General features: G+C 42.3%; 1 protein-coding gene across 2 annotated transcripts in view; it reads right to left on the reverse strand.

Moving 5' to 3' along the window:
• Window positions 1–3521: 3521 nt before the first annotated feature.
• The window catches only part of LOC120945762 (dimethylaniline monooxygenase [N-oxide-forming] 3-like), a 99276-nt gene continuing 89836 nt past the window's right edge, over window positions 3522–12961 (reverse strand). For both annotated transcript variants that reach the window (XM_040360143.1, XM_040360142.1), the window contains exons 7-9: window positions 10344–10699; window positions 6804–6876; window positions 3522–4162 (exon numbers count right to left, since the gene is read on the reverse strand). In XM_040360143.1, the coding sequence (XP_040216077.1) occupies window positions 3820–4162; window positions 6804–6876; window positions 10344–10699 (772 nt within the window). In that variant the 3' untranslated portion in view covers window positions 3522–3819. The remainder of the gene's footprint in view (window positions 4163–6803; window positions 6877–10343; window positions 10700–12961) is intronic.

The raw sequence follows: 12961 nt of genomic DNA on the forward strand, positions 1-12961 counted from the left end.
GCCAAAAAGAAAGCATGTTATCTATTTCCTTGACGGGAATGGAGAAAATTGGCTTGTCGAGTTTCTCGACGGCTTCACAAGGAACTCGACAAGCAAAACGATGTGTTTCGCCCATCGAGTTTCTCGGTCGTGTGTACGAGGCCTCAGGCCATCTCTAAAGGTGCCCTATGTCTTGACTGAGCTTTTTGGTGATAACACATAAAAAAAATGCCATATAGAAAAGTGATTGTCATGATTATGTGGATAAAACTTTAGGCTTTAGTTACTGACAGTTTTATCCTACTCCAGCTTTCCTGAGTATCAATTATTTATTTATTTATTTATTGCAGGTATTTATATAGTGCGGACAATTATGCAGCTCTCTACATGTACATATATTGTTCAACTACATCAGTACCTGCCCTCAAGAAACTTACAATTTAAGGTGCCTAACTCAGCCCTGAGCTCAGGCAGCCTCTGTGGTGCCTTACTTCACAGTGTACAGCATGATACATATAATTTAATGAACATTAAGGCCAGCCATAGTCGGTGCAAATTTCTTTCCTGCAACCATGGGTTGCAGGAAAGAAATTTGCTTTATTACCCCATCAACACAAACAGTGCTGACAGGAGAATCCCTCCTGCAGAGTAATTGTCTTCTCCGAGGAAGGGGGCAGGCCGGGGCGGGCCGAGAAAGCTGTCCCTGTCGGGAGAAGACAGTGATTATTAATAGCAGCTATAGTAGCCGCTTGCAATAATCGCAAGTGAGTCCAGCAGGCTGGTTGTACCCAAGTTCAGCCTTCCCATTAATGGTTTGAATCTTGGCCGGTTCAGCAGGAACCATCTATGGCCGGTCTTATGCCTTGTACAGACGAGCAAACATGTACGATGAAACCGGTCCGCCGGACCGTTTTCACCGTACATATCTGCCCGGGGATTTCTGTATGGTGGCTGTACTCACATCATACAGAAATCCGCGCGTAAACAATACGCGGGGCGTGGCCGCGCCGTCGCCACGACGATGACGCGGCGGCGTGGGCGGCCCTGCCAGTTCAATGCTTCCACGCATGCGTCGAAGTCATTCGACGCATATGAGGGATGGCGGGCGCTCAGACATGTACGGTAGGTCTGTACTGACGACCGAACATGTCCGAGCGGACAGGATTCCAGCGGGCTGTTTTAAAACAAGTTTGGAAATATTTGCCCGCTGGAAAAAGGCCCGGCGGGCAAATGTATGCTGGAATCCTGTCCGCTCGGGCCTACACACGACCGAACATGTCTGCTGAAACTGGTCCGCGGACCAGTTTCAGCAGACATGTTCGGTCGTGTGTACGGGGCCTTAGTCTGCATCCGGAAAATGAAAATGTAGATTTTTGCACATGCCCATTCCTGCTGGTTCTCTTTAAGCTTGTAAACACTAATGTGAATATACAGTATATTGCTATTGCAATTCATACAGCAAGTATTTACAAACCATGCAGAAAACTTCAAACAGGAATGGTAAGCAGGCTTATTGGCGGCCTGCTAAAGCATAACAGCTCATTTAACACAACAGCCAGTTCTCACGTTTATGGAATAGATTTTCTAAATGTAAATGGACTGTGCAGTTGCACTCTGCAAATAAAATGCAGATAGTGCAAATAATTTTCCCCAGAGCTTAGTAAATGTGGTGAAGCTCTGCTGATTTCCATAATTCAATCGTGTAAAAGCAAAAAAGCTGTTTTTTCCCTTGCACCTGATTGGATACTTTTAACAAAGTGAAGCTTTACCACATTTACTAAGTTCTGGGGAAAATGAGTGCAACTGTACTTGCAAAGTTGACTATAGTAAATTCACCCCACTGTTTCCTTGCCTATTCAGGGACAATCAGTGACAGTGGCATTGCAAAAGACCCCTCCGACCCACTTATCCTTGCATTTCCAGTGTTCCCACACTGCTCCTTCTTTTGTCGCAAGCCAATGACAATTTCTGGTGCTTCCTGGTATATAAGAATATGTGATCTTATCCCTTTATAGCCCTGACAGTGCTCGGGCTCTGCAACCAATGGGTAGGCCAGAACTCTGTTTTGCATAACTGGAGCTATCTTTTGACCCCAGCCAGCACTAGGGAATTTAGGGCCAGATCCACAGCCCAGCAGCGCAACGTAACTTTTTAGATTTAAGTTACACTGCCGCAAATTTCCTAAGTTAGGTACCGATCCACAAAACACTTACCTGGAAATTTGCGGCGGTGTAACTGAAATCCGTCCGGCGCAAGGCGGGCCAATTCAAATGGGGCGAGTCCCATTTAAATTAGGCGCGCTCCCGCGCCGGACGTATTGCGAATGCTCCCGACGGTTTTTACCCGACGTGCATTGCGCGATGTGACATCATTTTTGAACGGCGCGGCTCGTATCGTATTTCCGTATTCCCGTACGGCTTACGCAAACGACGCAAAATTTAAAAATTTGACGCGGGAAGGACGGCCATACTTTACACAGCAGAACGCCTGCTGTGTAAAAGTAGGGCTGCCTCACAAAAGTGTAACTAACGTAGCGGCGACGTATCGAACGCGATAAAGCTTTAAGGATCGACGTAACTCCTCATTTGCATACCCGACGCTGGATTACGACGCAAACTCCCCCCAGCGGCGGCCGCGGTACTGCATCCTAAGATCCGGCAGTGTAAAACAATTACACCTGCCGGATCTTAGGAATATCTATGCGTAACTGATTCTGTGAATCAGTCGCATAGATAGAAACAGGGATACGACGGCTTATCAGTAGATACGCCGGCGTATCCCTTTTGTGGATCTGGCCCTTAGTGTCAGCTGTGATGGAGGAGGATCCCAGAGAGTGCTTGTCTCTTTCACACTGGGGTGGGAGGTGCGTCGGCGGTAAAGCGACAATATTTTTAGCGGCGCTTAACCGTCGGATTTGCGGCACTATTCGGCCGCTAGCGGGGTGGTTTTACCCCCGAGAAAGGGTTAAAAACCACCGCCGACGGTATAGCCGCGGTGCCCCATTGATTTCAATGGGCAGGAGAGCTGGAGGAGGGGTATACACACCGCTCCTTCACCGCTCCAAAATGCGGCTAACAGGAGCTTCCTGCTAGCGCACCACTCCAGTGTGAGAGCCTTAGGGCTTTCACACTGGAGACACAGCAGCGGCTGTTTAAGGTCGGTTTGCAGTCGCTATTTTTAGCGCAATAGCCCCTGCAAAATGACCCAGTGTGAAAGGGGACTTAAAGCTTAAAATATGCTCAATATGCATGAGATAACACACATGGAAATCCACACTTGAACCTAGTGAATGCGCACAGGCCATTTTCTAGCTCTTATTTTGATTTTACCAATAAGATTGGTAAGGTTAAAGCCATGCACCTTTTTTTCTGTTTGTAGTTTTTTACTGCCATAATATGGTTTTGTTTAGTAGTGGCTTAACTACCTGTTTAAAACATTTTTATATCAGTCTCTTCTTTTTTTGTCTTAAAAGTCCATTACTGCCATACTATGATAACAAATAAATACATAGCACCATGTTTTATAGATGGATAAAAACTGAATTGTAGGTCCAGTAAAACAATATTTTTTTATTGATGGGCGATGTACTAAAATTATTGTTTGTGAAATAAAAACACAATGTTTTGAAATCCTTTTTTGTAAAAGAGACTTAACAATTTAGTAGTAAAAAATATGCTCAGTAAATGAAGTTATATTTTTTTTCTAACGTACTAATATTAATCATGGTTATGTAAACTCCAGTGTATACAATGCAAGTCAGCTGACTAATTAACAAGATAATACAACTGTGAGGTTAGTCTAAAAAAAAGAATTTACTTATTCACAGATGGTAAAAAGAATCTAAGACCAAGCCAGAAACACAGCAAGAAGAAGTAAAGGCAGAAACATTAACTTGACCAATATAACAATCCAGGAAGACTCTTGATGAGAAGGAACAACTCTTGTTCTTGTGGCACTGATTGTTCTGTTCCATTGATTTAAAATAGCCTTTCGAGCGCCATTCCATTTACCTGGCCCCATCAGACGGAATTGATAGGGGCTACAAGGTCCAAAGAACACCTCAATTGCCAATTTTGGATCAGTAATGCATAGAAGAGGAAGTTTGGGTTTGCTGCCAATAAAGGAACTTAATTCATCCATGTAATTGACATAATCTGTTGACAATGTTTCACTTCGTCCAAACCTTAAATACATAAAAAAAAGAAAGAAAAAAAATGCTTAAAATAGTGTTTAGAGTTTTCTTTTTTAGTATTTTGGTAGCTTAAAGTGATTGTAAAGGCTTGTTTGTTTTCCTGTAAAAACAACAAACATGTCATACTTACCTGCTCAGTTGTAGTGGATTTGCACAGTGCAGCCTGGATCCTCCTCTTCTCGGGTCCCTCTTCTGTGCTCCTGGTCCCTCCCTTCTGTTCAGTGCCCCCCACAGCAAGCAGCTTGCTATGGGGGCACCCTAGCTGAGTCCCAGCTCATGTGTCCATTCAGACACGGAGCCCCGACCTGCCCCCTCTCTCCCCTGATTGTCAAGCTGACTTTGATTAACAGCAGGGGGAGCCAATGGCACTGCTGCTGTTTTTCAGCCAATCAGGAAGGACAATCTCAGACAGAGACACTCCTGGACAGAGAGGGACCTCAGGTAAGTGTTAGGGGGGGCTGAGGGCGGATGCTGCACACAGAGGGCTTTTTATCTCAATGCATACAATGCTTTAAGATGAAAAACCTTCTGCCTTTACAACCCCTTTAAGAATAACAATTCCCCTTCTCCAACTATGTTAATAAAAGCAACTCATTAACATTGCCTGGCATGCACAGGGCTGGTACAGTATTTTTCTTCTATAGGGTTGTCTGTGTCCTTTAAAATCTTGCACTTAAGCCTAGTACACATGGGCTGAATGACGGCTGGCATCAGCCGGTTCAATAGAAACTGGTTGACATTTAGCCCGTGTGTATGGTAGCCGGTATGACAGAAGCTGACTGTTCAGCTTCTTTCAAAGGCGTATGACTGAAAAAGGTCTACCGAATGGTCAGCGCTCTCAGCTAATGGAGCAGGGGAGGGGGGGCATCCCCTGTCAGAACACAATAGCACAGCAGGGGAGATTATTGTACTAACCTTAGATTGTTAATACAGCTTTTCCGACCTAAGCTGCCTTTTTTTTATCGTTGAATGAAAAAAAAGTGGTGTGTACAAGGCTTTAGGCTGCATTCACACCTAATCGCTGTGTTTTGTCCCGCGAATTGCAGCGACAAATTGCGCCGTTTTGTACCGCGATTTGCGATGACAAAACGCCGCGATTTTAACCCCCATTAACCCCCAGGTCCACATCTCCTATGCCGAATGCCGAAGCCGCCTGAAAAAAGGGTCCGGGACTTGTTTTGAGCTTCAGGCGTTCGGCGTTTCGGCGTTTCGGCGTTCGGCGTGGAGATGTGAACCATCTCCATAGAGGGCAATGGTATTTCTCCCTTCCAGCGTATCGAGTGTCGGGCGTAAACACGCCTAGGTGTGAATGGAGCCTAAGGCAGAGCCTGGCCACAGGGAACAATGACAGACTCCTTCTTTAGCTAAGCACATGCCAATTTATTATTTTACAGGGCCAGTTAGAATAATTAATAGCATTTCAAAGGACATTTCAAAGGGTGCACAACAGAAAATAATACTTTTCCAGTCCTAAAGAAGGTTTAGTAGTATAAATATTATGCTCCTTGGAGGTATGCACTTCTTTGCTGCCACAAAGCATAGAAGAGGAAAGGGAATCCTTATGAAAAATTACTCCATTTTAATCTGCAGCAGATTTATCTTGCAAACTGTCAATAAATTACAATGTTGTTTCCTTGCTATGTTCAGGTTATTTTCAAATGATTTTCTTTGCCAGGTTAAAGAGACCAGCGAGCAGGTACAGTGGGCCAAATCCTCAAAAGAGATACGACGGAGTAACTGCTGTTACTCCGTCATATCCCTGGTCCTAACTATGGAACTGATCCACAGAATCAGTTTCCCATAGTTAGGACGAAGATCCGACATGTGTAATTGAATTACACTGTCGGATCTTAGGATGCAGTACCGCATCCGCCGCTGGGGGCATTTCGCTCGGGTATGCAAATTAGGACTTACGTAGATCCACGAAGCTTTTCAGCTTCGTTTTTTCTCCGTAAGTTTTATTTTGCAAACGCAAAATTAGGGCTGCTTTTACAAGGTGTAAACTGTTTACACCTTGTAAAAACAGACCTTTCTTGCTAGCGACGCAATTTTTTTTTAATTTAAAATTTTTTTTTTGGCGCCGTATCTTTTTTTTTACCCGACGCAACTTTATTGTCCCGTCGTGATCCACAAAGCCCGGCGTAACGTAATTTCGCGCTATGCACGTCGGGAAAATGACGTCATGAGCATGCGCAGTACGGCCGGCGCAGGAGCGCGCCTCATTTAAATGGGAATCGCCCCCTGGAGAAGAGGAACGCCTTGCGCTGGCCGGATTTAAGTTACACCGCTCAAAATTTCTAGGTAAGTGCTTTGTGGATCGGGCACTTAGGTAGAAATTTTGCGGCGGTGGAACTTAAATAGGAAAAATTACGTTGCGCCGCTTCTTTGTGGATTACCCCCAGTATTTCTATCCCCCCTGTCACCACCATTTATTCATTCTGCACGATGCTTAATGATAAACATAGCAGAGGAAAAACTATATAAAAAATATTTTTCATGTAGTATTGAGATAAAGAAGATAAAGAAATTATTGGAGTAATTAGTCTGTATGAAAACTTGATGATTTGCTTTTTTATGCTGAACTTATCACTAATTGTAAGAATAAAATGAAGACGGTCATAATATCTCCTACCAGTTTTTCTTCTCTCCTTCCTCTTCATTTAGTTCATTAACCATTGTGTCTTTTGGTGGAAGTTTACATGAACCTAAGAAAAGAACAAGTGATATTAAAAACATTTAACATACAACAAATTCTAAAATAATTCCATTAACAAATATTCAAAAAGTCAATGCATCGATGTTATAAACACAAGTGTTTAATTTTTAAGAACAAGTTTTGGCTTTAAGACATCTTCGACCTAATATGATGTTTTAAGTCAGGGGTCTCCAAACTGCCGGGGGTCGGATGCAGCCCTCTGGTTGCTTTTACCCAGCCCTTGTTTGTTATTTTATTCGCTGACATCAATGAAGAGCACAATTGATCCCAATGAAGCCAATGATGCAGCACAATTCCTACAAATGATATCAACGATGGGGTACAGTTCCTCCCAATGACACCAACAATGGGGGCCTGATGACACTAATGATGAGGCACAATTCCTCAAAATTACACCAACAATGGGGCACTATTCCCCCCAATGGCACCAATGATTGGGGCTGGTTTATTCTTACTGATGGGGAGACATTTTGTATTCCCGATGGCTACAGTTCGGCCCACCTAAAGTCTGAAAGACAGTAAACTGGCCCTTTGTTTGGAAAGTTTGGAGACCCCTGATCTGAGAAATCACACTATCTGCAATATAAGGTTGTGTATGCCATATGTAGAGAAATAAGTGCATTTGAGGAGCCATGATTAGGATAAAATATTGCAGGGTAAAGTAATTACTGTACTAGAGTTGTCCCATGTGGCAGTATTATTTGGAGGTGGTGCAATTTAAAATCACCTGATCATGTTCCTTACCATTTGCACTACTTGGAATGCATAACCAAATAAACAACCATATAATATTTATTACGAAACATTTATTTTATATTTGTACCTGTATTTTAAATGTGTGTATTAAGCTAAAACAAGGTATTTGATTTTTAAAACTGACAATTGTTATTGAGTTTGCAAATTTTCCAACAGCAAAGGACCAACAAAATATACAGAAAAAAAGATAAATAAAAAGGAAATAAAAAGGAAAAAAACATTTTTTTTTGTAATAAGTGGTAGGCAACAGGTGAACTATCCATGTACAGTACTGTACATGTCCATGTACAGTGTGAAATAAGAAGGAAATAGGGCTGATGTATAGGAAACAAATATGCAATAAGCCTAGAATTGTCAGAACCGGGCAATGAGGTTAGCATTAAGGCTCCAATATTACCACTATGTTTGACTTGTACTGGAACATATCAATAACGGTAACAATAAACAAGAAAAAAAAAAAGGGAGAGAAGAATAAAGAAAAGTTAGAAAGAGCCAAGAAGACAAGAGAAGGTAGGAAAAAGGAGAAGGGGGAAGGGCAGAAGAGGTTGGAGGGTAGAAGAAGAGAGGGCAACCACCTGACCACGGGCCTCCTCGCTGCCCGGGGACGCCAACCATGTGTCAGCTGGCATTAGGGGCTTCCAGCTTGTCCCACAGTCCCCATATTTGGTTGTGATTATCAAGGGAATTATTCAGATAGGCTGTCATAGATGACATGGTTTTAAGGGTGGGGGGTTCTCTCTATGCTGCTATCTGAACAACTCAACAGTCCTTCAAATAAATGTTCTTTACCGTGTCAAATCTTTTCTTTCCTTTAATTTTTTTAACAGCTGTTTTTTATTTTCATTCATGTTGACTCAACCACAGACTTTAATTTATAACAGCTCTCAGGGGCTGTGCATACGGAATGAAACCCTATTTAGGGATAACAACCGATGCGGCTAAAAGCTGTTATCCTAAAGCAGCGGAAGGGGACCTCTTGCTGCCTTCCGCCATTCTTCCCAGGCCTCCTGTCCCACCGGGAGACCCGAGCACCCAGCTGGCATTTCCATTGGCTAGGCTGAGACCCAAACAAAGCCAAATTCAGCTTCCGATCGTACCTCTGATCTAAAATTCTGGAAGCGATGTCACAACGTCACTTCTGGTTTACTCGGCTGCCAATGTTGCCGATTTAAAAAAAATTACAGTATTCAGAATCGCAGTTTTTGGCGATCTGAATACTTTTAAGTGCAAAGGAGGGACCCCTCCACGAAGAGTACCTGTCACACCTATTACGGTCACAAAAAAAATATATATATTTAAGCGCCCCTCTGCCCTGCATGCCTGCGCAGCAAAGAAAACGCATACATAAGTCATGCCCGAAAATGTAAACGGTGATCAAATCACACATTTGAGGTATCGCCACGATCGCCAGAGTGAGAGCAATAATTCTAGACCTCCTCTAACTCTAACCTGGTAACCGTTAAGATTTTTTTTAAAGCGTTGCCTATGGAGATTTTTAAGCACTGTAGTTTGTCGCCATTCCATGAGTGTGCGCAGTTTCAAAGCATGACATATTACATATCTATTTTCTCAACGTAACATCATCTTTCACATTATACACAAAAATTTGGCTAACCTTACTGTTTATTTATTTTTTTTATTCATGGAAGTGTCATTTTTCCCCCAAAAAGGTTTTTAAAAGAGCACTGCGCAAATACAGTGACATAAAATATTGCAACGATCACCATTTTTTCCCTAGGGTCTCTGCTAAATATAAATATATATATAAAATATTTAGGGTTTCTAAGTAAAAAAATGTGGATTTTAACTTAAAGTGGTTCAGTTTAAAAAAAAAAAAAAAACATGTCATACTTACCTCCACTGCGCAGTTCGTTTTGCACAGAGTGGCCTGATCGTCCTCTTCTGGGGCCCACAGCGGCTCCTCCCCGCAAGAGCTAACTCCCTCTGGGTAGCTCTCTCCCAAGGGGATTACCTTGCGGACGCGCTCCCGTGTGATACAGTGTATGACTCGGCCCGCCCCCTGGTGCGCTACATCATTGGATTTGATTGACAGCAGCAGGAGCCAATGGCTGCGCTGCTATCAATCTAACCAATGAAGAGCCAACAAGTCTTTTGGAAAGCGACACAGGATCTCAGGTAAGGGCTCAGGTAAGTAAAATGGGGGCTCGGGGGGGGGGGCGGAGAGTGCAAGGCATAGGATACATTAAGGTGAAAAAACACAAAGCTTTACAACCCCTTTAATGCTTTACAACCCCTTTAAAGGGTTAAAAAGCTAAAATTCCCCCAAAAATCTTGAAAGAATGGCAGTTGGAGTCTGTGATAGAATGATGTGATTATTAAAATAAGTACATAGTCAGATTACAAAAATACATATGCGCATAATAATTAAACCTATAAGATTTACACTAGAAAAATAATAAATAAACTCTTATAATACATAGCATTTTGCTTAACATTGCAGATTAGTATTGCATGCTGTTATTAAGTATTATTTAGCCCGACATGCAGATCTTTCTCGTTAACTTACCTCTAGATTGTATGATGCATGCATGTTTTTAACCACCAAGTGCATAGCCTTGCATTTATCATATAATAAATAATAAATACATGTAAAAAAATTGATGTATCTAAGCATAATTTTTTTCCATGTTCCAGAACTAATATTTTGGGTAAGTCATAGGTATAGAATGTTTTTATTACCCTTGATAACTCTCACTGCCCATCGAGCCTGGACATCAGAGGTTGGTGGAATACCACCTAAAGATTGGACTAAACCAATGACAGCCAGTGTTGGCCTTTCAAGAGTTGGTGGAAATACTCCTTTATACAGAGACACTTTATTTTTGCTGTTTTTTACAATGGAGTCATCCATAAATGGATAGGCATAGGAGTAGCCAGTTGCAAATATGACAACATCGATATTATCCATTATAGAACCATCTTCAAAGATTGCCGAGGATTCTGTAAACCTTTTAATATTAGGTCTGATGACCACAGTTCCACAGGTAATTGCGGTTGCTAGGTCATCATTAAATACTGGCTCTTTCCTCAGGCTCCTTGAAAAAGGATAGAAATGAAAAAGAAATGTAAATGCCAATCATAATGTAATTAGTTAGTACTTACAGTGCTTTCCTAACTTACGGTACTTCATTATTTTGTTCTGATAGTATGCTATGAATAACTTGTGGTACATAAAATGGTTGTAAATCCACTATACTATGATGATACAATCCCCGCTGTTAAATAAGGACATCTGCCCACTGCATGTGTTTTATTAAAAATATGCAGATTCCTCCCGGCGCTCACGTGACTCCAGTGGCGTCACTAGGGTTGGTGTCACCAGGTCCATAAAAAATGGTGTTACCCCCCTCCACTAACTACATAACAACTCCACTAACTACATACCCCCTCCCACAGTATAGATCCCCCCCCTCAGTACAGACCCCCCCACTAAGTAAGACCCCCTCCCTGAGTATAGACCCCCCCTTCAGTACAGACACCCCCTCAGTACAGACCCCTCCATCAGTACAGACACCCCACCTCAGTACAGACCTCCCCTTGGTACAGACACCCCCACCTCAGTGCAGACCCCTCCATCAGTACAGACACCCCCACCTAAGTGCAGACCCATCCATCAGTAGAGACACCCCCACCTCAGTGCAGACCCCTACATCAGGACAGACACCCCCACCTCAGTGCAGACCCCCCCCAGCAGTACAGACACCCCCCTCAGTGCAGACCACTCACAGTATGCCCATTTGCCCACCGCTGCCATTCTGCCGACGTATATAGGTGTGCAGCGGTCGGCAAGTGGTTAAGGGTAAAAGTTTTTCGCCATTCCACAAGCAGACGCAATTTTGAAGCGTGACATGTTGGGTATCAATTTACTTGGCGCAACATTATCTTTCACAATATAAAAAAAATTGGGCTAACGTTGCTGTTGTGAAATTTTTCCCAAAAAACTGCGCTTGTAAGACTGCTGCGCAAATACGGTGTGACAAAAAGTATTGCAACGATTGCCATTTTATTCCCTAGGGTGTTAGAAAAAAATATATAGAATGTTTGGGGTTTCTAAGTAATTTTCTAGCAAAAAAAAAAACAGTTTTTAACTTGTGAACACCAAATCTCAGAAAGAGACACTGGGCCGGATTCAGATACCTGAGCGTATCTGTCCAGGCGGCGTAACATATCTTAGATACGTTACGCCACTGTAACTTTGGGCGCAAGTTCTGTATTCAGAAAGAACTTGCGCCCTTATTTATGGTGGCGTAACGTATGTGTTGCGGCGTAAGGCCACGTACTTCAAATGGGGATGTTGGGGGCGTGTTTTATTTAAATTTGGCTTGACTCCGCACATTTTACGTTTTTTTTTGAACGACGCATGCGCCGTTCGTGAAAACATCCCAGTGTGCATGCTCGAAAATCCGCCGCAAAACGTCATTGCTTTCGACGTGAACGTAAATTACGTCCAGCCGTATTCGCGAACGGATATAGGTATAAAAGAGGGCGCTAGTGTAAGTGATCCTACCAATTAGGACACCCTCACTGGGAGGATCCTAATAGTATATAATGTAATTGCTAAACAATACAAGTGAAATAAATGCTCAATAAGTGACAACATTAACTACATCTCTTAAGAAGATGTCATGGGAGTGCACACAAAGTCCAATATTACGACAAATAAAATATAACAAACTAATAGATAGACTCCACAAGCAAAGTCCAAAAGGTTGTGCAAAGTGAATTCGATTAGAATATGCAACAAAATAAAAAATAAAAAAGTAAAAAAGTAGAAAAGTGTAAAAAAGTGTCTCTTGATTGCCACAGTGATTGACACCATTCATAGGAGATCGCTTTCACAGGATATTTCAATTGATGATCATGCAATCAGTTCTGATAATACTGCAGCCACCACCATCTGATTAACTTTCACCCGATGTGCTCTTATAAAGGCATGCGCTTACCAGAGAAAGTGGACCACTTCGCGAACGACTTACGCAAACGACGTAAAAAATTCAAAACTCGGCGCGGGAACCCCTCATATAGCAGGGGTAACTTTACGCCGGAAAAAGCCGAACGCAAACAACGTAAAAAAAAAGCGCCGGGCGGTCGTTCGGGTATGATAAAGTTTGAAAAACAAAATCATAAATTATAATATAATAAATAAACTATAAATAATTATAACAAATAATAATATAATTATAATAAAAATGATTCAATAATGTAATCAAATCAAAAACACTGAAATTTGCTCAGTTGCAGAATTGTCGCTGTCATTACTTTTATGGTTTGATGACGAATTTCCCCACAAATCGCTA

The sequence above is a fragment of the Rana temporaria genome, chromosome 7 (genome assembly GCF_905171775.1).
Source record: "Rana temporaria chromosome 7, aRanTem1.1, whole genome shotgun sequence".
NCBI lineage: Eukaryota > Metazoa > Chordata > Amphibia > Anura > Ranidae > Rana > Rana temporaria.